At 38.2% G+C, this 27,934-nt stretch overlaps 1 protein-coding gene across 2 annotated transcripts in view; it reads left to right on the forward strand.

The window, feature by feature from the left end:
• The window catches only part of prdm6 (PR domain containing 6), a 208,865-nt gene that overhangs the window by 159,438 nt on the left and 21,493 nt on the right, over positions 1-27,934 (forward strand). For both annotated transcript variants that reach the window (XM_060844811.1, XM_060844804.1), the window contains exons 6-7: positions 7,061-7,397; positions 17,793-17,969. In XM_060844811.1, the coding sequence (XP_060700794.1) occupies positions 7,061-7,397; positions 17,793-17,969 (514 nt within the window). The remainder of the gene's footprint in view (positions 1-7,060; positions 7,398-17,792; positions 17,970-27,934) is intronic.

Consider the following 27,934-nt stretch of genomic DNA (forward strand, 5'->3'; position numbering starts at 1 on the left):
ATGTTTGCAATGCAGTTGTTTTAGATTTCCCCATTTATGGAGCACAGGTACCCCTGCAGGTATGGGCCAAGTCACTTTGGGGGTGGTGGTCAGAGACACTTTTGGAGTAGGGGGCGTGGCATGTTTGGTATCCTGATCCATGTTTGGCATCATGGGTCAGTGGAACCACCTGATGAAGAGGCAACACCTCGAAAGCTAGTGCTTCCAAATAAACCTGTTGGACTCGAACCTGGTGTCATGTGATTTTTAACATGATCTATTAAAACCTTCCAATAAATGTACTGAAGTATCAAGAGGTCTTGACCTGTCAGGATATGTCAAATTGTCAAGTCTGTGCCAACATGTGTCAAAATGTTTTTACGAATGAGAGTGCTATTCTCCGCAACATTGAACTTCAAGTAATAGAAATATAATTTTTCTTTGATCTGTGAACTAGGGAATTTGCAATGCATTGGCATGGGAAATTAAAGGGTTAAAGGGGTATATTTAATAGATAAGTTGGCATGTAGATATGAGTAGCCACAGTGAATAGGCAGCGAGCATTAGATTGCATTAGTTGGCATGGATGAAGCATACGGGTTTGTGGAGGTGAGGGTCTGTGACAGATGAGAGCTGAGGAAAATGTAATATTCTGTCCTTTTGGAAGCAAAGCACCCTTTGATATAATGAAAAGACATGCTATATGACCATAAGAGGTAAGAGCAGAAGCAGTTCATTTTGCCCATCAAATCTACTCTGCTATTCATTAAGTTCATGGTTGATCTAATGACCCTCAAATTCACCTTCCCGCCTTTTCTCCATAATGTTTAATTTCCTTACTGATTAAAATCTGTCTCTTTCAGCCTTGAACATACTTAACAATCCAGACTCTTCAGCCCTCTGTGGTAAAGATTTCCACAGATTCAGTACCCTCTGAAAAAAGACATTGTTCCTCATCTCTGTCTCAAATGGGTAATCCCTTACTTTGAGATTATGCCCTCTGGTCCTACACTCTCCCACAGGTGAAGCATTTTTTTGCCGCACCAACCCTTTTGGGTGCCCTAATAATCTTCCAATAAGGTCACTTTACATTCTTCTAATCTCTAGTAGGTTCCTCATAATATAGACCTCCATACCCCGTATCACTCTAGTGAACCTTCTCTGGACTGTATTCAATATTAATATATATTTCCTTAGGTGAAAGGACAAAAGCTGTTCATGGTGTAGCAACTTTGATATGACTAGTGCCTTGTGTAGCTTTAGCTGGACCTTTGAAGAAAAGGTCAGAGTATTTAGTACAGGAGTTGGGAGGTCATGTTGTGACTGTACAGGACATTGGTTAAGCAACTTTTGAAATATTGCGTGCAATTCTGGGCTGCTTCCTATCAGAAGGACATTGTGAAACTTCAAAGGGTTCAGAAAGGATGTTGCCAGGGTTGGAGGATTTGAGCTGTTGGGAGAGGCTGAATAGACTGGGGCTGTTTTCCCTGGACCATTGAAGGCTGAGGGGTGACCTTATAGAGGTTTATAAAATCATGAGGGGCATGGATAAGATAAACAGACATGATGTTTTCCCTGGGGTGGGGGAGTCCAGAACTAGAGGGCATAGGTTTAGGGTGAGAGGGGAAAGATATTAAAAGGGACCTAAGGGGCAAGTTTTTCACGCAGAGGGTGATGCGTGTACAGAATGAGCTGCCAGAGGAAGTGGTGGAGGCTTGTACAATTACAGCATTTAAAAGGCATCTGGACGGGTATATGAACAGGGTCTGTTTCCATGCTGTATATCTCTATGATTCTATGACTCTATAACATATAATTTCATTTTTCCTGCCAAACTTGTTTTCCAGCTTTTTGTGAGTTATGCAGGAGAACACCTAACTCTTTCTGTGCTGTAGATTTCTGCATTTAAATAATATTCATCTCCTCTAATCTTTCTGCTAAAGTGTATTACCTCACATTTTCCCATAATATTGGGCTGGCACAGTTGTGAGGGAACTGTGAAAAAGAAGCAAGGGAACAGATGTCTGAGCAGTTTCAAAACAAAGGTTAAAAGACAGAGGAAAATTGGCGCAGCCAAAGTTGAATATCAATAGAGTCCAGAAGAACACCATATCCATTTGGTGATATACTTCAATACATTTGCAGATTTTTGAACATATACAGTACTGGTGTATTTAAAGGTCGCCTACCTTTTCTGTGCAAACCCCTATCATTAAGGCAAGGCCCAGAGCAGTTTATTTGAAGGACTGTGATGCTGAACTTTTTATTTCTTTATTTTTCTAATTCACTCCTAAGATCCTGTACCTAGGAACCTTTATGCCTGTGGTTGTGGCATTAAATGGCGATTTTGTAAACTTTTCACTGCACTTATGTCAATACATGTAACAATAAACCTAATTCCAATTCTAATTCTAATACTTATCTTACTTAAGGACTGATCTACTTGGATTAATAGCAGTTCAAAAGAGGTTCACTTGGCTGATTTCATGGATAAAAGTCTGTTTTACGAGAAAAGGCTGAGCATCTTGTACCTACAATTATTTGGACTTGAGAAAAATGAGAGATGATGTTATACAAACATAGGTTTCCGAAGGGTTGACAGGGTAGATGCTGAGAGAATGTTTCCCTTTCTGGGGAATCTAGAACCAGCAGTACAATTTCAAAATAAGGGATTTTTCACTGAAGACAGAGATGAAGATTTTTTTTCTTTTGGTTTAGTTTTTCAAACTCTCTTCCATAGATAGCATTGGAATATGTATTGGAATATATTCAAATCTGGACTTGCTAGATTTTTGATCTCCATGGGAGTTAAGACTAATGGAATGGGAGGGCAAGCTAGCAGATAGAAAAGTAGAGTTAAGACATCAGTCATGTCAGCTACAATCCTATTGATCGGTGGAGCAGACTTGAGGGGTAGAATGCCCTATTATTGCACCTATTTCTGAATGTAGCATACACCATTACATTATAACTTATGTTGCAAACAGCTTTTAAACTTACCTATGGAGAGCTTCCTGATTCCAGATTCCAGATTAGTATTCCTTCATCATTCATGAATCCTGTGAGGTACCTCTAAAACAGGTTCAACTGTATGAAAATCCTTAAATATCCAACAGCCGCAATGCAGTCTGAAAGAATGGAGGTGTTGCATACAAGCTGACCACTCGCAGCATAATGCCACACCCAGTTAAAAAGACAACATTATGGGAATTGAAGTGGGAGCCTGGAATCTGGGTTTACCCGCCTTTTTAAAAATCTTGTTCACTTCCATTTGGCCAGGGACGAAGTTGTGAAAATCTGGCCTGGAATCACCTCTAACTGCCTGATTGTCCATTTATGATATCATCTGTGACATTGGATTCAATTCATTAGATCTGACCTAAGTCATGCTTACTATTCTGCTGCTTCCAACATAAGAAAGTTTTTAGTACAGATAATGGTTTAGATAACCTATAGTTAGCTTCGAGGATATAAGCTATAATTTAGAACTGCTTTATCGTATTCCTGTTTTCATTGTTCAGTGTGTGTGGTCCAATCATTGATTTCATGTTCTTAATAGTTCCGGTGCAGCTGATAAAAAAAGGATTTGATTTTGTCAATTCTTTTATAATTTTGCAAGAGAATAGAGTTAAATACCTCTTTGAGTGAGATTGAATTTAAACTTTAGATATCGAATCTTCTCAAATTAATGGTTCAAGTCAGACAGTCCAGGGATTCAATGTGTTCCAGGGAGTTAACAAACACTGACTGTGTGTCTGATGATTCAGATGTTAAATGTGTAATTGTATAATTTAGTTTTTTTCTTTCCTGACAAGGTATCTCCAGCAAGATCCGGATTGTATTGATTTCATGTAGCAAGTGTCACTGCTGCTTAAAATTTCTATGCTGGAATACTCGGTTCCATTTATGTTGAGTCACTTCTAATACTTGACAGGATTGAAAAAGGTGTTGAAGCATCTCTGTGTATTTTGCATTGTTTACAGTGCCTTGCACCCAGTCCAGCCTCCATTATTGATCAAGTTAGACAATGTTGCTGATGCTCCTCAACCCTCTATGTCCCACTGTTATGTAATAAACATTTCCATTTTCAGTTTGCAGTGCAGCAGTATGTCTAGTATTAAATGGTTCAAAATTGAGTATTGACTGCACTTATAACCAAAGAGCCTTCTTCCATAATCTTCTCCATTAGATTCCAGCCGTTACGTTTGTGCTCTTAGTATTATCCAAAAATATTGACTCGGCCTTTTCTGTGATATGACCCTTCTTTTCCTGAAAAGGCATTGATTGTCAAAAAACATCTACAGTTGTAGTAAACCCTGTCTTCATTTCCCTCGCATTCTCTTTTGCTATAAATAGAACTTCTCCAGCAAATAAAACTTATTTATAATGAACATCTCCTGGATTTAGTGATAGGAATGCCATATAAACCAAAGAGATTCAAACACTTCATGTGTGCTTTTGCTAAAATTTGCCTCATCTACTAAGAACTCTAAACCAGCCACCAATAAAATGCATTAAACTTTTCACTGTTAAACTGCAGTCTGTAGTTAGACACATTTATCAGAACTAAATGCATCGGAAGGCAAAAGTCCTGATTAATCCACTGCATTGGGTTTTGTGTGATATTGTGCATTATAATTTAGTTCAAAATTGTAGGAATTTGGTCATTATTGTGTTTGGTATCAGGTGCATTGGTAACACTTTCTCTGACTTACTGATAAGAAAATTGACAATTTATTACATTTAGCAAAAATAGTTATTGATCCATTTTGTAGGTCCTCAGGAGAATTCATGTCAGGTGTTGGATTTAAATTCTGTTGAAGCTTGCTGAATATTCACAAGACAGAATTCTTGTGATGGCCTAGGATTTCTCTGAAACATGCCCCATGGATATCGAGGAGGCAAGCAGACTTTTCATCTGTACACTTGCACATGGCTGAGGGTACAGGCAACAGGGCCCCTATCATCGCAACAAGATTCATAAGTTGAATCAGGGTTGAAAGGAGAAGGGTAGCTCTCTCAGCTTTCACTTCCATTCTTGTGATTACCAAAGCCTTGGGAATCAATCTGACTGCAACCATTCTGACTGCTGTTGGTACCCCTTTAAATAAAAATCTTGCCTTTAGCAATTGTTACAATGCGTAGACTCTGTGACTGGCCAGGATCTCTAGAGTCTGAATGCTAACCCCGAGACTGTGTTAAAGTGTCACACCAAAGTCATATTCCCCCAATGGGATTCCTGACCTGCTCCCTGCTTCAACCCTGTGATCTAATCCGTTAAAGGATTTTCCAAAGGATTCCACTCACTAGACACATCTGGGGACTTCTGCAATTGGTCATGGACAGAATGCTCTACATTGTAGTGAGCCATTATCAAGCATTTATTTTAGTAAAAGGGATAACACTCTGTGTTGGATGAAAATTTCATGCCAATGATGAGGAAGATCCTGATAACAGTGAGGATGGTAACAAAGTAGGAGGTCACCAGCAGTGGACAGTTAGAGTTCTTCATCAATTTTTAATCAACCAGCAATTCACCACCACCATGCCACAGTCTCTTCCCTAACCTTTCCATCTCCTGTCCGACATCTCACTTCTCGCCTCTCATACCCATCCTACACCTGTAACTGTTCAGACCAATATCTCCCTCAAGCCTTCCCCAATATTAAAGGATTGCCAATCAAAGATGAACAGTAATGCATAATATTACATTGACAACAACTACTGCACAAATGCTTTGAAGGCAAATTAACAATTGGAAATGTTGTTATAGTTTAATAGTTTACACTAATCCCATAAAACAAAATTATAACCAAGGTGTTAGTACATATTTAACTGTAAATATTTTTTGGCCTCTACCAATTTACGAGGTGCTTTAGCTTGAAAGTGAATGAATACTGATTATTGGTCAGATGAGGTTGCTTATCATCAACAATCTCTTGTAGTTGGCGTCTAAGTGGGCTGGCTATAAATTTCAATATTTGGGTGTAAATGAACTTTTCACTGGCTTGATAGTGGAGATGGAATAGCTCCAAGAAAACTCCTAGTGTTAAGCTTTACTTGCAAAATTTAGAAGAGTATTGTATGGAAAAGTTAAATTCAATATATTTCTTTCAATTAACTTTGCAAGAGTTAGATGAAGAGGCATGTTATAAGGAAATTTGGGATTGATGTCATGACATTCTTCATCCTGCAAAGCATCATCAATATAAGGAATAGAACTCCAAAACAGATAGTGAAGACAAAAACTCTTGATTCATTTACAAGATGATTATTTGGTGAGTTGGGGCTATTGTGGATTTTTCTAGCTGGATTATTAAGATGGGCTTAATGGGCTCTTCTTCATTGATAACTGCCCAGTGGTTTTGCGATGATAGTAAAGGAAACACCAAATTTTATTCCTAAGGTAAGCAAATTAAACTTATTAGGACTGTGCCTTTCCATAGCCTTATTTAAAACATTGGATCTCATGCTTTCCGAATCAGATTGGTTAAAATAATGGCTTTGATATTTATCTTAAGCTAAACTTTATTAAAGAAAATTCCAAGCACAAGTTACTTCAGTATAAAGTTTTGATTTTTGGTTAGAAAATCAATTAAAGACATCTTCTAAGAATGTGTATGCATTTGTAGAGTGCACCTGTCGGTTACAAAATATATTTTTACTTATTCTACATTTAATCAATTTTAACAAAAAAATGGCCAGAGTCATGGCTGCTAATTTTCTCAATCTATTATCTTGGAACTGAACAGCATGGAAAATTACAGCTGGATTGTTCCTTCTTGCTGCTTCTTTTCAATTTTCTTAGTTGTATGAACGTTGGGACAAACAAGACAAGCTAATTCCTCCCTCCCAGTATAGCACCAGCCTGATCCAGGCAAGCCATAAAAATAGGGTCTTATTTCTCTCATACAAACGAAATGCAAACCCTCTCCCAGGTATTGAGAAAGCTAAGCAGAGTGCCTTTGGGTAAAATTTGGATAATATGATGTTCACAACTGTTTGGGATTGCCAATCCTCAGTGTTCAAATAATACGTTTCACCTTTTTTAAACATTTCTTTCTTGTTTTTTATTCCCTAGTGAATGTCCCATCATCTCTTGTTGATGTAATGACCAGGCACGAGACGTTACAATCGTTCAACAAAACTGGCAAAATGCCACCCACTGGTGTGTACCGTTCACTGAGGTTTCCACAGACATCATGCAGCAAATCACTGTGTGACAAACCTGGGCCCCATGACTCCATAGCTAACCACATGAATACGAAAAACCAACGAATACTGGCAAGTCCAACCTCAACCAGTCATTTAAGTGGAGAATTCAGTGACTGGCATCTATGGAAATGTGGACAGTGCTTTAAGACCTTTACCCAGCGGATTCTTCTGCAGATGCATGTGTGTCCACAGAACCCAGACAGGTAACCAGAATCGAACACAGACAAAGGAGGCTGGTGGAACTCGTTACCACAGGGGATAGTTGAGATGAATGGTGTAGATGCTTTTAAGAGGAAACTAGACAAGGACATGGGAGACATAGGATGAGAATGGTATGCTGGTAGTGTGGGATGAAGAGGGGATAGAGGAGACTTGAATGGAGTACAATTGTTATTGCAAGCCTGTTGGGCTGCAGGGCCTGTTTCTATGATGCAAATATTACACGATTGAAAAAATACTGATGGCTGAAATTTCATCATTCTGCTTTTGTGCTTTTAGAAGATCAGGTAATTGTTTAATAACTTAAATGAGGAATGCAAGCAAACATGTTATTGTAAAAAAAAAATTGTTGTCTCCCTTAGCTCAATATTTCTCTGCATTTCGAGACATTAATGAGGCTGAACAGTGGGTCCGAAGCCTGCATTTGCCAAGTTACCACAAACCATTTCTGAATTCGAGAGTATAAGCTGGCATCTCTAAAACCACAGCAGGTCTGCTGGGGGTGGGGTGGTGGGGGTGACTACTGCTGAGGTAGCTTAGAGCTCATGAGGCTCAGACAGTTAAGTGTAAAAATAAAAATGCCAAGAGGCCAGGCAGGCAGGCAGGAGTCTCCCGGTGACACACAAATGACAACGGCCTGACATTCACTGTTTGTGGTTCCCTCTTTGGTGTATGGAGCCTGCATTGCCATTGCCAATCCCTGCCACCAACCCAATCCCATTGCATCCTGGACAGCTACAGTAGGGACAGTCCAGCAAAGCTGTTCTTGATAATGCATTAAATTACTTATCTCGGCAGCCAACTCCACTTGATTGACGGCTGATCCTGTTATTAGAAAATTTCCCTGGCAGCGGCAACACTTCATTGGGGTATTGACCCACTGCAGCTCCCCACTATGTTTCAAGACATCCCGTGCCCTGATCTCCCATCCAGGAATTGAGAAGACCCTATCCTCTCTGAGGCTTTTGAACCAGTTAAAAGAAAATGAACACTCAAATCCAAGATTTAAAGTCTAGCTATTTTAAAATGAAGCTAACAACTACAGCTGATTCAAATGGTACATTTTCAACACCTAACCCACTAACCAGGCAACATTCCTCGAACTTATAAAAGGATTTACAAATTGAGATGATGTAAATAGTTACTTTCGCCTTCAGGGCACTCACTGGTTGTCTGAAGTTTTTGGCTGCATAATATTTTACAATGGACAAGGAACAGTCCACATACGAAGACAATCACCATATGTAACTTGTGCATGAAAGTCTCATTTGAGAGGTGAAGGTGAAGTTTATGGGGAAAAAAGACAGGACTATATACAATGGTTTATCCACAATAGGGTGGAAGTTAGTGTGGGCCTGGAAGGGATTATGTGAACAAGATGCATGCAAACAGAATAACACGCAGGCAGCTCACTGCACGAGAGAAATTCATTTTGAGCTGTGGCAGGTGAGTTTCAGGAGTGGGTTCAGATTAAGAAAATTGGGGTGACTGGGAGGAGAATTGAGTAGAACTGTGGAGCGAGAGGAAATTCTCATGGTGTCTTGATCTTGCACAAATGGTTTTTATTTTAAACAAAAGCATTTTATAAACTTGGCAGTCACAAAATCTGCTGAAATTTCCTAAGCTGGATGCATGCCTGCATCGGGAACAAATCTTGCAGACCAGTCCTTCAATGGATATGAAGCCCTTAATTTAGATAGTTAAGGAACCTAATTGCTCCCAAAATTCCTACAAAATGGTTTCTCATGAGTTTAGTAGTGAGGTCATCATTAGTGTAGATTGGCTGTAAGCATCAGACTTCCTTGTTTTGGTTGTACAGCTGAAATTCAGTTTGTAAATTTATAATTCTATGCCTTTTGCATGGAACTAATAACAAACTTTAAACAATAATCTCATTGTTTTTCAATTCTTTAAAGATAATGAATTGCAATTATGTATTATTTTCACAAATGAATTTCTGTGAGGAATTCATTATATTTTTAAAACCACACAGGATAAAAACAAATTAAGACTTGAAATTTTGCTGAGGGATAAAGATTAATACTACTAATTAATGTGATAATTCAAATTAACATGATGTTCAAGTTAAGTAATATAAATGGCACAACAAAATGGAAATGTAGTGTCCTCAAAATTTATAAACTTGGAAACCAGCTTGGTGAGGATGCTTTTGAAGTGGTTTCTCAGGTTAAACACCACTACCAGTATGAATAATTTGAGTGTTTTCCTAAATGTTAGAATCATGTAACATATACCATAAAGATTAAATTCTTGTTGAGACAAATAATACTGACTATTTACTATAATATCACTGACTTAAGCATAGCCTGAGTCTGTACTGTACACTATATATATGTAACTGACAGAACACAACACTGACTCCACTGTAGAGAGAATGACAAAAGGCAAATTGGGTATTTTTACATGGGAGCTTCTGATGCTGTGCTGTGTTAAGGCACACTGCCTGTCTGCTCTGGAATCTACACAAGAACACTATAGTTTGCTTTGTATTAACAGTCTTTACTTAAATTATGCAAATAAGGTGAGTGAGTCAATGTATAATGCTGGTTATACCAGCGTTGCCATTTTCATTGCTCCAGCTAACATCCTTTCTTAATCTTGCAAGACTAAGCAAGCATTTAACAGCAGAAAAGAGGTTGTACATCAGCTACTTCAGGTTGATTGATTTCTGCTGGTTCTTGCTGGGTTTGTGCTTTTAGTTAACATTGGTAAAATCTGAAGGGAGTGGTGCTGCAGCCGGGAAAAGCTTTGGTTCTTTATTCAGGGTTTTACTCTGAGCATTTGCATCTGGTCTTGCAGTTCTACAGCTACTATTTCCCTTGGCTTGCAGCATGACCATGAGCAAAAGTACAAAAGTACCACATGGAAGCACCCATTGTTTGCAAAGGAAAGAGAAAGAGAAAAAAGACTCATACCAACTGGTGCAGTACTCAAAGGAAGTTTAAATGATCCGTGTTTTATTGTTAGTTTGTTCATTGATCAAGATTAATTGTATTGGATTGCTTAATCCTGTGAGTGGAACTAAAGATTTTAAAAAACAGATGCCAGATGAAGAAGATTCTGGAAATTGCGCAGAGTATATGTGTGTAGAATTCCTATAGTTACTGAAGTATTGATGACAGTTGTCACCTCTGTATTGCACTGGGATGAATTAGCTATATAAGACACACAACAACGAACCAAAGCTTTACAGGTGAATTCAACCTCTTGAGTAATTCAGAGCAATAAAATACAGTATCATTGGAACATGTTAATCTTCATAATTGACCTGAGTTCAACTTCCAAACCAAATTCTCTCCCATACCAAAATCAACTACTTCCAACTCTGGAAAAACTTCACTCACCTGCTCCTAAAACCTTCATCCATGTCTTGATTAGCTATTAACTCAGTTATTCTAATGAACTCCAGATTGGCATTTTGTTTTCCATCCTCCATAAACCTGAACTCACCCTAGTTTTTTCACCTGCATCCTAACTCACATCAAATCCTGTTCACCCATTCCTCCTGTGTTTCCTGGCCTACATTGACTCCCAGTCCAGCAACTCCTCAAATATAAAATTTGCATCCACATGTCTATAAGGCCTCAGCCCTCGCCTTTCTGTAATTATTTCACCAATTCTGTTTAGTTGCAAGGCCTTCAGCTGCCTAGCCCCCAGCATGCTGACAAAGCAGCCCACTTGTTTGACATCCCATATACCACCTTTAGCATTCACTCTCTCTAGTGCCAGCAAGGTGTGTAATCCACAAAGTGCACTGAAGCAATTCATCAAAACTCCTTGTATAACATCTTCCAAACTCAGGACTTATACTACCTAGAATGTCAAAGGCAGCAGATGCATAGGAATACCACCACCCACAAGTTCTCCTTCAAGACACACACCACACTGGTTCAAAATCCTGGAACTCTCTCGGTAATGACATTATGGGTGAACTAACATTGCACGAATTACATGATTCAAGAAAATAGCTCACCACCAGCTTTTTAAGGGCCATGTGGAATAGACATAAGCGCTGTACTGACCAGTGAAACCATTAAAAATAACTTTTTTTTGTTATGCATAGATTTTGTACACCAATAGACTTTTAAAAACAATTTAGATTGTGACCCAAAATGGTAAATAATGCAGTTTCTAAGGGTTAGAGAGTTCTACAATTTGGTTTTTAAGCTTAATGATAGCACCCAAAGCTGAGAGACAGAGGCTTTTAGTTTTTATTTGACTTTGAGTGGGGCAGTCCTGTGAAGTTCTTAAAATGGGATGTTTTAAGCGAATGTTCCCCATTATAACTTACGCTGTTTCTCACTGTAAGGGACTTATATTTGCCTTCACTAATCTTTTCCTCTTCACATACCTATAGAAGCTTTTACAATCAGTTTGAGTGTTCCATGTGAGCTTACGCTCTCATTAAATAGCTAAGCAGGCTATTCCTATGTTCCTATATTCTTAAAAAAGGGTTGCTAATCACATTGCTGTAAATGAATCAATCCAGATTACCAACTAAGGCTCCTTTATGTTTTAGACACAGTTTAGATGATTTACAAAATTAGTTTAGTCCAAGTTCATTATTATCAAGTTACAATGAAGTTATGCTTTAATCTTTATAAAAAAAAACATTCTCTCAGCTTTCAGTTTAATTAGAATGACTGGGTTTTTGGATAAGTATGAATTGATCAAAGAGAGCATGGAGTTTTGAAGGAGAGGTTATGCCTAGTCAGATTTTCTTGAGGAGATCACTTGCATGGTGGATAGATGAGTATCAATGGATGTTAATGAAATGGATTTCCAAAAGGCATTTTATAAGATTCTGCATTGGAGATTATTAGTAAAAATGCAAGTGCACGTAATTGGAATTAACCTTGTGACATGGTTTGGTAATTGATTGAGGAGGTAAGAGACACAAAGTAGAAAAAATAGAACATTCTCAGATTGGTAGAATATGACAAGTGATGTTCTCCAGGGCTCTGTGCTGGGGCCTCAGCTTTTCATAATGTATATTAATGACTTGGATGAAGGAATAGAGTATTGCATATCCAAGCTAAGAGGCACAGTATGTTATGTAGGAGCTGGAAATTACAAAGGGCCATACACAGATGAAGTGAATATGCTAGATGTAGTTCAAAGTGAGAAGTGGGAAATAAAGACCCTTAAATCTAAGATAGAATATGAATATGAGTAAATCAAATCTAACTTGCACATGTGCAGAAATCACAATAAGTTTGAGCAAATGCACAAAAATAATCAAAACATGTTGACCTTTATCTCAGAGGGATAAGAATTCTAAAAGTCATGCTTCAGTTGTACAGTGATTTGGTCAGAGCCTGACCTGGAATATTATATGCAGCAAATTAAACTAAATAAAGATGTATTGTTCTTAGAGATGTACAGCCCACATTCACTGGGAATTCAATGGCTAAATTATAAGGATAGATTGCATATTTGTGGTTTACATTGCTTTGAGTTGAAGAGTATTTTTTCAATATTTTCAAAATCAAAAGGAATTTGGTTGATACAGATGAATTCAGAGCTAGAGACATAGCATGAAATATTAGAATTAGGACATTTAGGAATTTCATCAGGAATGTATCTTGCCTCAGAAAAAAAATTTAGAACTCTTGCATTTATGTATCTTTCATAACCATTTAACGTCTCAAAGCACCTTAAAGCCAATTATTTTTGCAGTGTATTCACTGCTGTAGAGTTGGAAACATAGAAGCCACATTCTGATGCTGATTGAGGGATAAATATTGGCCCCTGTTTGGGGATCGCACCCATTTTCCTTTGAAATAATCCCATGGGATCTCTTATATCTACTTGAGTGAGCAGTTGAAGCCTTAGTTTAGCATTACATCTGAAAGGTTGTACCTACAACAGTACAGCATTCCCTGAGTACTGCGTATGTGTGCCAGCCTTGACTTTTGTGCTTTCAGCATACAGTTATAATGACAAGTTGGAACTTCTTCCTCTCAATGACTGTAAATGCTACGCAACTATAACTTCAAATCTGAGAACAGTAGATTTTTGTAAGGTAAGTGAATAAAGGGATAAGGAGCAAAATAGGAAAATAGAGTTGTGGTACTGATGAACCATGGTCTAATTAAACAGAGAGAGGCTCAAACACCTAAATGTCTTGCTCCTGTTTGTATATTCCTAATGTGCAATACAGTATCTCAATCCAATTAACTGCTAGCAGGTAATGAATTGTGAATTTTGCTTACCACTGTTTTTTTTCAATGCATACACAATCATCAATCCAATAGAACTGTCAGAAGGAAATAACTGCTCAATAACATTGAGGAATATTGCTGCCAATCATTCATTGCCTTAAAGGGATTGTTTCTGTGAACATAAAACAATTACACATTTAATTTTTTTATGACTTTCTGTAAAAATAAATCATTTTGGTGCAGTTATATTGACCTCCACTGCAAAAATTGTTTCTTTAATTTGCCGTTAAGAATTAACTTAACCACAACACAGGCAGATGCAGCGAAGTATTTCCCTCTTTAGTTTCTCCTTTGTGTCGAGTGAGTTTTAATATCATCTCATTGGAAAAGTTCATTTGGAATTTAAAACTGAAAAACTCTAATTTCTTGACAAAATCTTCTGTACATTCTATCATCGCTGAACAAATCACCATTCTGCATTTGTTATACTTCTAACCAATGCCAGATTTACAGGTTACTCTGGAACTGCTGAAGAGTCATAAAATTGAGGACAACCAAAGAAACTTTGAGTAAAAGTAATTATATTCTCAATAAGGATAAGACACAAATGCGTTTAAACTGACTGATATAATTTAATTCAGATTCAATGAAATCATCCCTTTAAGATATATGCAGAAGATGAATGTTTTCTGGATGCTTTAGATTCCATAGGGGATAAAGATGGTCTGAAAGTTTGTCAATATCAAATTTTATGGCTTTGAAATGTGGATGAGATTTAGCTGAATTAGATTTTTACTCACTGAAGTGGATGTTGTTTAAATATTTTTGACGCTTCTGTATTTGTCTTTTATTCCAATCCGATTTGCCATTTTTCATAATTGTCAATTATAATATCATGGCAAACAGAGTCAGGTAAAAACAATGGCCCCTAAATTTATGCACGTTTCTCCTGATAAATTCAGTTATTCATCCAGTATTGAATATAATTGAAAAAATATTATAAATATATTGACAAATATGATGAAACAATATATTGAAAATATTTCAACACATTTTGCAGCTTAGCTATGTAGCCTTATGTTTGGAATAAGTAGAGTTTAGATTAGATTACCTACAGTATGGAAACAGGCCCTTTGGCCCCACAAGTCCACATCAACCCTCTGAAGAGAAACCCACCCTGCTATATTTACCCCTGACTAATCCATCTAACACTATGGGCAATTTAGCATGGCCAATTCATTTGACCTGCACATCTTTGGACTGTGGGAGGAAACCAGAGCACCCGGAGGAAACCCACGCAGACACGGGGAGAATATGCAAACTTCTCACAGACAGTTGCCCAAGGCAGGAATTGAACCCAGGTCCCTGGTGCTGTGAGGTAGCAGTACTAACTACACACTGAGCCACTGTGCCACCGTTAATGAAAGTTCCTATGGCTCACCATCTCCACTATTCTTATTTAATGTCTTAGCAATTGTTTTAGAAATGTCTGTGTGTATAAAGAGGATTCCCTGCTTCCATGATACAGTAAAAAAAGTCTCTGGCTTCTTATTAAAGAAGTAATAGTCAGGGGTAAATGTAGAGTAATGGGGTAGGGGAATGGGTTTGGGTGGATCACTCTTTGGAGGGTTGGTGTGGACTTGTTGGGCCAAATGGCCTGTTTCCACACTGTAAAGATTCTATAAAGTAAATTAAGGTGGATGGTTATGTGCTGAACATTTTATTTTGCTTTGTGTGATTCTTTAGACCAATCCCATACGTATCACATTCTTGAAGTTTTTTTTATAATGCATAGTGATAATGATTTGAAATTGGCACAATTATAACAATAATGCATTTTACTCCCTCCAGCAATGAACTACAATGAAATGTGATGAAGTGTTGCAATGATTGGAGATTTACAATGTATAATATAGATAACATTTTTGGATAGTATTATCATAATTGAAATAGACTGACAATCAATTATGCATTCACATTCCTGACATCCTTTGGAACCAAATCATTGACTGTAGGTATATGTAAAGCTGCCTGAGCTCACAGTGCTGACTCACACCTGCTGGCTCTATCTATATTTGCCACAGTACACAAGCAATATTGTGTTAAGCAAAAGTATGTAATATTGTAACACAGCTCTAATTTTGATAAGGCATTCAAACAATATGTTTTAAAATGCCATGGTTATGCTCAGCTGTCAATCAAATGTTACACTGCATTTCATTATGTTCTTTGTCAGAAGATCAAGGACCTCCCCGAAGGACACAGCCAGTTTTAATCATTACCATATTATGACTGGTTTTGTGCAAATATTGAGTGTAGTTTAGGCCCACAAGGTTTATAAAAGTGTGGCAAAAGCTTGTCCTCTAAAGTATACACTGCCTATTTACATTGACATTCTGTCAACTTGAGGTGGTTTATTATCTTAAACACATTTATAGGCCGCACAGTAATATACAATGCCAGTCCAATAGAAAGCAATAAATTTTTTAAAAATCATAATACATCCACAGTTAATCATGATCCTCACTTGCTTCATGTAAGTTGACTGGGGGTAGCTTTAATACTTCATCACTAGAATGTACCCAATCTAGATGTGAAGTTTATATTACTTCTTTAAATGTTTGCTGCATGTTTCATAAAGATGGAATGTTCTAAGTGTGCGTTTGCACTCCAGTGATAATGTAAAGAAATAAAAATTCAAAAGATCAACAATAACAAAAGCTTGAATTTAAAAAGTGTACTGAGAAAAGTAAAATGCCCCCTAAGGCAATCAAAATATGACACCAAATCACATCAGCATGTATCAAGACAGATGACTTAAAGTTTGGACAGAGGTCAAATTTAAGGAACGGCTTAAAGGAAGGAGAGGTAGAGTGGTGGAGAGGCTTAGGGAAAGAATTTCAGAGATTAAGATCATGGCAGCTGAAAACACAGCCAACAAATGTGGGGCAATTAAAGTTAAAGATTTGGAAGAGTGCAGATGTCTCAGAGAGTTGTGGGGATGGAGGAGATACAGAGTTAGGATGGAAAGGTTGTAAACAAAGATGAGAATTTTAAAATTGAGACATTCCTGAGCTGGATGCCAATGTAGGCCAGTCAGCAAAGGGGAAATTGGTGAATAGCACTTAGTGCAAATTAAGACATGGGCTGCAGAGCTTTGGATGATCTGAATAGAAATTGGGTGTGGCTGGCCTGGCGAACATTGCATTGTGCAGGTCTAGAGATAGCAAAGTCAGCAATGTTCATCAACTGGTTGGCTGACTCCAACTTTGCCTCTGTCTATGTGGTGGTAGAAACATATGGTTTTAGTAATGACATGAATATGTGACCATAAACTCATCTCAGGGTTAAATATGATTCTGAATTTGTGAACAGTCTGGTTCACTTTCAGATAGTCCCCAGAGTTAGTCGCTTGGGAATGAAAGTTCTATCATGAGCCAGACTATAGCTCTGGGCTTCACAATATTTCATTGGTGGAAAATTCTGCTTGTCTAGCAAAGGATATCAGACAAATTGTCTGACAAGTTAGAGACAGCTAAAGATGGTAACGATGGTGATGAGGTAGTTCTTCAGGAGAATCAAAATTCAGGTGGAAGAGAGGTCAGGCAACCCAGCCTTAAGCCCTTATTGATGTTGCCGTGAGCCAAGGAGAGATAGCTGGGTGTATAATGGGGTGATCACAGTCATCTCACAGGGAGGAGATGAGTCTCTATTTCCCCAAAGAAATTGAGACTGGAAATTTTAGTGGAGGAAATTTGAACTTGCGTCCTAAAACTAACCGAGGTAGCATACAACAGTGCTCAATGTTTGCACTATTAGATTACTGGGAGAATGTTACTCTTTATAATGTATGATTCATTATTTTCCAGTTCATGTTGGTGTGGGTACCTGTGAATTGAATCTCATGGTTTGACAACTAGTGATATCAGCAATTGGTTAACTGAGTGAAACAAATGAATATTACCATGTAATTTTGATTGTTTGTGAGTTGCATGTGCTTTCAGGTAGCTATCCAGTTATACAGTAGAGATCTATATTACCAATCTGAGGACAGTAAATAAGCAGTACTTGAATATGTGAAAACAAATCAGTATGAAACAACATGTTTATGAATGAAAACATATTTTTAATTTAGTACAATAAAATATGTTTTATTTAAGTAAATAATTGACTGTATATTTGGTTATTTTCTAGGCCTTACCAGTGTGGACACTGCTCTCAGTCATTCTCCCAGCCTTCAGAATTAAGGAATCATGTTGTAACCCACTCCAGTGACAGACCTTTTAAATGTGGGTACTGTGGACGTGCCTTTGCTGGAGCTACAACATTGAACAATCACATTCGAACACATACAGGGGAAAAACCATTTAAGTAAGTAACCTTAACAAGGTATAGTAATTACCGACTTGGGACCTTTTTGTGGCTGAACAATGCTCTCTCTATAATCACTGCAAGTTTTTCTGTGCTGTAATTAATTTTATTACAGTCCAATTAAGATAATGTGTTTTGCTTTTTGTTGATGTCTAATAGAGGTTCCTTGATAACAGTGAGTGCAGATACAAATTCCCTGACAACAAGGGCAATTCAAATTTGTGACTAGGTTCAAGGCCTATTTCGTGAGCTGAACTTGTTGTTTAATGTAACCCACATACATTTCAGAAATAGAAGCATCATATTTTCTCTTCAATAATATTTCACATTCAAAATAAAGAGCGTCAGATTATTGTTCAGATTGGAAATTCTTGTCAAGTGCTAGGGAGCTGAAAATAGAACCTTAGCACTGTTGCAAACTCAACATAACTCACACTGATGCATAACTACAGTCAAAGAAACACATACTTTAAAAAGTCTTATGTCTGAGCAATCTAAGAATCCAAGTCTTTTAAAAGAGATTTCTAGCAAGGAGGGTCACGTGCTATGCAGCAACATTCAGTATTAGCTATGTTTAGCATTACACAGATTCTTCTTCCCTGGTTAGAAGTATTCATTTTCCAACAGGGGACTGTACAAACATATGAATATGTGATTATGAGAATTTAGAGATCATTTGGACACTCAGTTAGGGCACATAATTGACATGCTTCACTTGAAAATTTGTGCTCTGCCGAGAGGATCTCAATGCAAATTTTGTCATGAAACATTAATTGTCCCGTGGCATTTAAATAGATCTATAATAGTATGAATTTTGTATTCTGCATGGGTATTGATGCCAGTGAAGAATTGGCAACTGAGGACTGGCAATCCAGACAGAAATTATTGGTGACAAATATTACATACGTCATCTTCTAGTCAATGGTTTAGGTCAGTACTCTTATTGAAAATGGGTGAAAACCACAACAGAATCAACCCAAGCACAATACTCTGATATTTTAGCAGAGAATGCACTGTACCCTGAGGTATAAACAGTTGAGTTCAAACTTATATTGGCCTGAGAAATTGAGCTGCTTATCAGTGAAGTAACTTCTGTGGGGTGCTAACTTGAACTTTGCATTTGTGACAGTTGGAATGTTTAGTTCAGTTGGTATTTTGTGTATTTTTCTAGGCTTTAGTCCAAATTATTGCTCACAGAATTTATGATCGTGACAAATAGATTTTTGTACATGGGAATTGCAATGGACTTCACCCTTTTTTTCTGTTATTTGAAGAGGGATAAGGAAGACTGAATGGTAGAAATATCAGAGGCAGATTTCCCCACTTGTCCTTATCTACACAGCTGTACCTACAGACACAGACATACGTATTTGGAGATGTTGAAAGGAAATAGTCACCCAGGCCAAATTCCAGACTACCTCTTTTGGGGATGTAGTGCAAGAAGCAGTCAATACCACCACAGCCTTTAAATGTCCCTCATACACATTCCAAGCTGTAAATGGGACCCAGCAGAAGTGGTACCATTTCCGCTCCACCAATATCCAGTCACCTTGAAGCAGAAACATTGAGTTGAACTCCAGCTTTCCATATAGAAATCATGGCACCTTTCCTGAAGAGACTCTTGTATACATGGACTGTACAATGGAAAAAGCAGGCAGCAAAGATGATCTGTTTTTGTGCTGTTGATTGAGAGACAATTATTGACCAGAATACTAGAGATGACTCTCTTGGTCTTGAAATCGCGCCAATAGATTTTTTTTATACACTTGTGAAAGCAAGCAGGCCCTTAGTTAACATCTCAGTTGAATGAAGTAAAATGCAATCAAACTGCATTAAGTACAAGCAAGCAATGTATGTGGTTACTAGATTCGATCGCCTGGACCTTTTGGTTGTGTTTGACAAAAAAGGAATGTATGTTAAAATGCTGTTAGTAAACAGATCTGATGTTTCAGTAGCAATAATAATGAGGATCATGTGCTGGATTGCTTGAAGAATGCAAATAATTGAATAGTTGATTGCCTGGGGGATAAACCAGGGAGTTGGAAGAATAACATGTAATGGAGGATACTAACCCTGGGATTTGAAGAGGCCCCTGGCTTCATCATGGTCTTCAACCTGCATGTTCTCATATTTGCAGTTGCCAAGCATGGCATGTTCAAACTACCTTAAAGGCCCAAAACTGGGGTCCATTATCTGTTTGAGTTGCTTTCTTTCTGCTACATGCTGTCTTGTGTGACAACCAGTAAAGTTGTGTCGAGTGTTGGAAATTTGGGTGAACTTTAGAATGAGGTATTTCACAAATCCTCAACTTACAGTCTTAGTCAGGGTTTAGTGAGGTGAAATGAACACACTGTGTGGTGTTAAGGGCCTGGTCTAGCCTATAAGTGATAGCAATATTGTTGATTTTTAATTGCACTTTGAAATGGCCCTAGAAGGCCTTTCAACTCAAGAAAGAATTGAAGATGGCCTAGAAATACTGGCCCAGGCCCTCCAATGACAGAAAAGCAGTGTTCATATCCTTAACCAGCCCTTTGCCAATCAAGCAGACTGTTTATGTGGCATCTGCAGCTTTTCAGGACTAGTAATTCATCTTGGAATTGGTTGTGCGTAATTCATTAGCTTGACTTTGAAAAAGTTGGCAAAGTTGGTCCAGTACAAAATTTACTGGAACTAAGTCCTGCCACTTCAATGCCAGCTGGGAATATTTATTCTGTTTATTATCACACTGAAGTGGTAAATGGTGCATTGTCCCAAAATACTTGGTTGAATCAGCACTAGTAAATTCATTGTAAACTTGTTGCAATGTGTTCCAGTGCTAAGTGGAACAAAGTCCAAAAAATAAACCTTTATCAAACGTCACCAACACATTCTAATTTGTACAAAAACCAAATACTGCAGATGCTGGAAATCTAAAATAAGAACTGTTCTACTGAAAGCCCAGTGACCTGATATGTTAACTCTGTTTTACAACCCTTTTTGTTCTTATTACATTTTAAGCTGTTCTAAGTACCGATGTACTGCAGACAGCTGCATCTGTACACCGTAAACCTTAGGAAGATTCATGGAAACACTTCAACAATCTGATTGATTTTAAGCAAGTTACTGTGTAAATAGATTTTTATAATTAATTGAAGAGGTTTCGGGGTCAGAATGGAAAATAGATTTCTTTTAATCTAAAGGCGTTACTTACGAGTGACCTTGTTGGTGCTTTTTCAACACCTTATTCCTGTCATCTATTGAGAAGCGTCATGATGCAAGAGGGACTTATTGTGGCAAAGCCAGTGACAATATTTCCTAATTTTTTTTAAGTTGGTAATATATTTGATTGCTAACCTTTGGAATACATCAACATATTGTAATTTATGAAAATTAAATGTATGGCAACACTGTGGATCAGTGGTTAGCACTGCTGCCTTGCAGTACCAGAGACCTGGGTTTGATTCTAGTCTTGGGCAACTGTCTGTATGGAGTTTGTACATTCTCTCAGTGAATGCATGGGTTTCCTCCAGGTGCACTGGTTTCCTCCTACAGTCCAAAGATGTACATTTCAGGTGGATTAACCATACTAAATTGCCCCGTAGTGTCCAGGGATGTATGGGCTAGGTGGATTACCATGGTAAATGTGGGGTTACAAGGATAGGGTGGGAAGCTGGGTCCAAGTAGGATGCTCTTCAGAGGGTTGGATGCAAACTTGATGTACATGTGTTGTGTGTATATACTTAAAACTTGACAACTTTTACATAGTGAACCTCTTTAATTATCCATTGGCAATTCCCAGAAAATTACTTCTCTTAAAGACTGCAGATACCATTTAAAGAGATTCATAAATGTTTGATGAACAAAGTTGGTTAGGATTGGTCATCAATGGGCTCTGTTTATTGGGTACCCGATCTTCTTGAATACACTGTATAGGTACTCAGCTTTTGCTGCTTGTAGTTCCCAAGAAAATTTCTAGAAGCATGGGATTCCAACCGGAACTCTATCAAGAAACACATTGACTTGGACCCCAGCCACCATCCCCTGAGAAAAAGAACTGGAAATGACATCACCAAACACTCAAATAAACCTAAACACATAAATAGAAAGTGAGACATAACACCTGCACTTCACCAGAGGCTCATTGATGATGTTACCTAGTATAGTGACGAAACAGTCTGCCGATTCTGAAACAACAAATCCAAACAAGAAAACACAACACACTCAGAAACTCTAGCTACATCAAAGATATCTCTGAAATGGCTACCAGATTACTCCAATACCTTGGCATCATGGTAGCTCATAAACCTACCAACACACTCAAACAGCAGCTGATGAACCTAAAGGACCCTGTACCAACAAACAGCAAAACAAATGTCATTTGCACAATACCATGCAAGGACTGTAACAAACACTACATCAGACAGACATGCAGAAAACTAGCCACCAAGATACACGAACACCAACTAGCTACCAAAGGACATGATCCACTATCATTAGTATCCTTACATACAAACAAAGAAGGGCCCCACTTTGACTGGGACAATACATCCATTCTAGGACAGGCTAAACAGAGACATGCACGGGAATTCCTCTAGCATTCAAACCAGAACTCCATCAATAAACACATTGATTTGGACCCCATTTACCAACTTTTGAGAAAAAGAACCGGAAATGATATTACCCACCTTAAGTGACCAAGACAACTAAATAGAAAATGGGACATAACACCAGCGCTTCATTGGAGGCTTACTGATTATGTCACCTATCATGGTGACAAAACATCTAAAAACAAACCTTCCAGCTCAGCGAGCAAACTTACAACCTGATATATATCTACTTCGGTCCTTGAGGGGGCCGTATTCTCTCTGGAGTTTTTTTTTTGCTTTAATATGGTTGAAGTACATCTTTGGATTCACCCTAATCTTCTCAGCTAATGCTACCTTGTGCCTTCTTTTCAGCCTCCTGATTTCCTTCTTCAGTAAACTCTTGCATTCCCTGTGTACCTCTGGGGACTCCTTTGATCCCAGCTGCTTTAGCCAAGCCATGTCTAATTATTTTTTCTGGTCAAAGTCTCAATATCTCTTGTCATCCAGGGTTCCCTACTACTGCCATCCTTGCCCTTCACCCTCACAGGAATATATAGAGCTTAAACTCTAGCTATCTCACTTTTAAAGGCCTCCCACTTGCCAGAGGTCCTTTTGCCTGCAAATAAACCACCCCATTCAATCCCTGCAAGCTCCTGTCTAATTCAATCAAAATTTACTTTGCTCCAATTTAGTGTTTCCATGAATCTTCCTAAGGTTTACAATGTTTATCTCCATAACTATTGTAAAATTAATGGAACTATGGTCACTGGTCCTAACGTCATCTCTGTCATCTGTCCCGCCCTATTTTCCAAGAGCAGGTCGGGTTTTGCCCCTTTCCGAGTAGGACCCTCTACATACTGCTTGAGGAAACTTTCCTGAATGTTCTTAACAACATCCATCCCATCGAAATCCTTAACACTCTGGTCAAGTAGACACACTGTCACGACAAAAATTTTGTTGAATTGTGATTTCTACAAAAATAAATTGAGGATGTTGCATAAAAAGAAATGAAATTCAGGAAAGTACTTGTTCAAAAAGTATTTTGTTAGATGGATTATATAGGGGGTGGGAGGTCATGTTACAGCTGTACAGGACATTGGTTAGGCCACTTTTGGAATTATGCATTCAATTCTGGTCTCCCTACTATAAGAATGACGTTGAGAAACTTAAAAGGGTTCAAAAGAGATTTACGGGGATGTTGCCAGGGTTAGAAAGGTTGAGCTACATGAAGAGGCTGAATAGAATGAAGCTAATTTCCCTGGAGTGTCGGAGGCTGAGGGGTGACCTTATAGAGGTTTATAAGATCATGAGGAGCTTAGATAAGGTAAATAGTCAAGGTCTTTTCCCCAGTGTGGATGAGTCCAAAAATAGAAAGAGTAGATTTAAGGTGAGAGAGGAAAGATTTAGAAGGGAGCTAAGGGGCAACTTTTTCATGCAGAAAGTGTTGTGTGTATGGGATGGGCTGCCAGAGGAAGTGGTGGAGGCTGGTACAATTACAGCATTTAAAAACACTTGGATGGGTGTATGAATAAGAAAGATTTAGAGGGACATAGGCCATAGGCTGGCAAATGGGGCAAGGTTAATTTAGGATATCTAGTCATCATGCTGTACATCTCTATGACTATATAAGACTTCCTATTGCAAAGGATGAAATCCCAATATTTGTTAAAGCTTTAGTAAAGAGGAGTAAGGAAGAGGAGGTGCCAGAGACAGGAATCCAAAGCATCCAGTGGAGTAGGCCAGAAGACTCCAAGACAGGTAATTGCTGAGAGCATGGAGAAGTGGTCGAGTCGGGTCCCTGAGGTAGGAATCAGCAGCGTCCAGAGGAGAAATTGAGAGGAGGATCTCAGGATAGTGATTTGAAAGGAACAGTGAACAATAACATCACAGGAAAGCTGTAGATTGAGAACATCAAGATTGAATAGAACAAAGATTGTTTAGATTAGAAACTAGAGACTTCAAAACAAATTTGAAGAAGAATAATAATTGATAAAATGAGATAATTAATGAACTAAAACACATTAAGGATGGTACAATAGGTGATGTGTTGTGAAACAAAACATGGTACCTTCTGGACAGTAGGATAACCACATCTGTCTGCAACTCTAAGAGCTTCAGCCCAGAGTCATTGAGCAGACGGCTAAGCTGTGGACACTGTGGCACATCTGGGAGAGGGACCATTAACTGGACACTTTGTCCCAGGCGGTGGTCATATTTCTTAGGAGAAGGTCTTCTGACTTGGCCAGTGGTCTAATTTGGCCTCATGGGTACCAACAAAATAGATAGGACTAGGAATAAGATTCTGCTGAGGGAATGAGTAGCTAGGGGCAAAATTGAAAAGAGTAACCTTTAAGATGATATTTTCTGGCTTACTACCTGATCCACAAGCAAGTATTAATGTTGATTAAGTAAAATGAGTGAGTTTAACATGTGGATCAAAAAATTGTGAGGGAGAAGTGGGCTTCAGATTATGGGTCATTGCACTGGGGAAATTGGGAGCTGGGCACATTAGGACAGCACATATCTGAACCAATTTGGAACCATGCTTGCCACACTCTCAATGTATGATTTCTGACACCTCATTACATTTTAGGAGCCCTCAGCAGAATGCATTTCCTTCTGCATTTGCTGATGAGTCAGTGCTGGCATTAAGACTAGTTTGTAAAAGAAGAGTGTGAGTGAAGGGACATGAGGATTGAGGGAGAGAAAATTATATATAATGAAGCCAGTGCCAGACGTAACAAAGTAGAGGCAGTAGCTGGCACAGTTTTGAGTGAGGTGGTATGGATGGACGCTTGTAGCAAAAATACCAAGTCACTAGGGTTAGAAACGAAATAGAAAAGTTAAACAGAGATGATTTGTACCTTTCTTTCCATTTTCAATGCTATCTGCCATCTGAGAATCAATAAACAGTGCATGAATATATAAGATGTTGAATAACACATAATTATAGGATACATTATGTGACATTAAATTTAAGAATGAAGAATAGAATTCAGACAATACTGACAACGCCATATCTGATGTTTTGGTGATTAAACAGGCGCTAATTAGCTAGGAAAGGAGTCAGGGTTGGGATGAGAAACTCAGTAGAATTTATGCCATTAAGTAGCATTTAGTGCAGAAGTGTACTCACAATAATGTCAAAATCATATGGATGAAGAAATCTTTTTGTCAAAGTTTAGTTTATTCATTTAAGCTAATTTTCAAAGGAGTACTGAGATTTGGAGTTTTATTTTTCTTTGTTTAGAAAGTATTTTCTGAAATGTTAGCAGAAGCAGATTAAATCATAACTTTGAAAGGGAATTGAATAAATTCTTGAGTTATGGAGAAAAGATTATGTGGAACTGATTGATCAGCTCTTTCAAAGAGTGAGAGACAAAAAACAGCAGATACTGGAATCCAATGTAGACAGACAGGAGACTGGAAGAACACAGCAAGCCAGGCAGCATCAAGATGTGGAGAAGTCGATGTTTCGGGTGTAACCCTTATTATACCTGAAAGGTCGACTTCTTCACATCCTGATGCTGCCTGGCTTGCTGTCTTCTTCCAGTCTCCTGCCTATCTACTTTCAACGAGTGACAGAGGCAAGATCAGTTGAATGATCTCTTTATTTTGTAAGATTCTATGGTTCCATAGCTTAAAAATTTCCTTAAGTCTTAATGAGCACCAGTGAATGAAATAAGACTGTAATTAACTGACATGAGACCAGCTTTGCAAGATCACATTTCAGAAGTGATTTTGTTTTTAATGAGAATTTTTCTCCTATTGCATGTTGGACATCGGTGCAACACACAATCTACTTTTACCAAAGAAACAAGAAAAGTAGGAAGCAAGGCTTGGATTTGTAGCCATTCATTGTCTTCATAATTCTGACCATATATTGACTTCACATATACTGGAATTGGAAGGACAAATTAAGTACAGTATCTGGGTTCTGTGAGCAGGAGAGATAAATTATAATTTTGACTCTCGTTAGATTAAGAACTGCTGGTTTGATTGACTATAGACAACTTTAATTATTTATGCACTGACAATATCCAATGATCAATTGTTAAACACAATGGGATTTCCAATGTAGAGATGAGCAGCAGGAATCTCTGGATTTATTTTGCTGTATTTGCTCATGATAGTGAAAATTTGGTACTTTAGTTCCCAAGAGAAACTATTGCATTTTCTGGCTGATGGATGAGGCTCAGGAAATCCATTGGAGCCCCTTTTACCAGATCCCCTCTTCACCTATTCAACATCCTTTGTCTAATCTGCTCAAGTGGCAGAAATGTTCTTGCCACATAACGTACAAGATTTTCATACAAGAGTAGGTGTTTAATGGTCCTTGTTTGATTTTTTGCCTGTTTAGGACAACATTGTAAGTATTTTCTAATGAACCCATTGTGAGATGTCATTACACACATCTGGAGTGGGTGGCACTTGCATCTGAAGCTCCCTGTTCAGAGGAGGAATTTTATACTATACCACAAAAGCCCCCCTAAGGATGTTGATTTTGTGACGTGCTACAGCCCTCTGGTCTACCAGCTGAGCTATCAAAGGAGAGCCACATAGAATTGTACCATGAGCTCAGTTTAGCCATGCTAAATAAGGAAGCTCCACGAAAAGGGAGCTGCTAAATAGGTCAAGAATTTGCCTCATGAATGAGAAGTGTCCCCTAATACAAATCTATACTGCAACTCAGGATTGGGAAGGACTCTAGCAGGAAATCACAATGTTCAACCCGAATTGGCAAGTCAACTTTAAAAAAATAAAAAAAACACTAATATTTATATACTTCTTGGATATCATACTGCTTTATAGTCAAATGCTTGTATAGTCTCTGCTCTAACGTAGAAAACATGATGACTAGTTTATATCTGCATGGAAATTTCCCACAAACAGCTCTGTCGTAATGATCAGATTATGCTTTTTGTGATGTTGATTGAGGCACTAACATTGTCAGGGATACTTCCCTGTGCATCTTGAAGCAGCGGCATGGGATCATTTATGTTCATCTAAAATGAAAGATGGGCCCTGTTTTAGTCCGAGTACTGTAATGATGTGTCAGCCTTGAGTCTCATCCTGGAATGGGACTTGAACCTCGAACCTTTTTGGGAAGAGTGTGACCCATTGAGGCAGAGCTGACATAGAGTCGTAGAGTCATAGAGATGTACAGCACGGAGACAACCCCTTCTGTCCAACGCATCCACGCCAAGCAGATATCCTACGTAGATCTTGTCCCATTTGCCAGCATTTGGCCCAATGCAACTTCTCAAAAGTGCTGAGGGGAATCATAATGAGAGGTAAATAACAAAAAGTAAGAAAGTTTCTGCCATTTTCACCAAATTTGTGATGGACTGCTGACAGTTAATAGAAAAATCTGTCTCAATTTTTGACGAAGCTTAAGAA

This window comes from Hemiscyllium ocellatum, chromosome 2 (assembly GCF_020745735.1).
Source record: "Hemiscyllium ocellatum isolate sHemOce1 chromosome 2, sHemOce1.pat.X.cur, whole genome shotgun sequence".
NCBI classification, from domain to species: Eukaryota; Metazoa; Chordata; class Chondrichthyes; order Orectolobiformes; family Hemiscylliidae; genus Hemiscyllium; species Hemiscyllium ocellatum.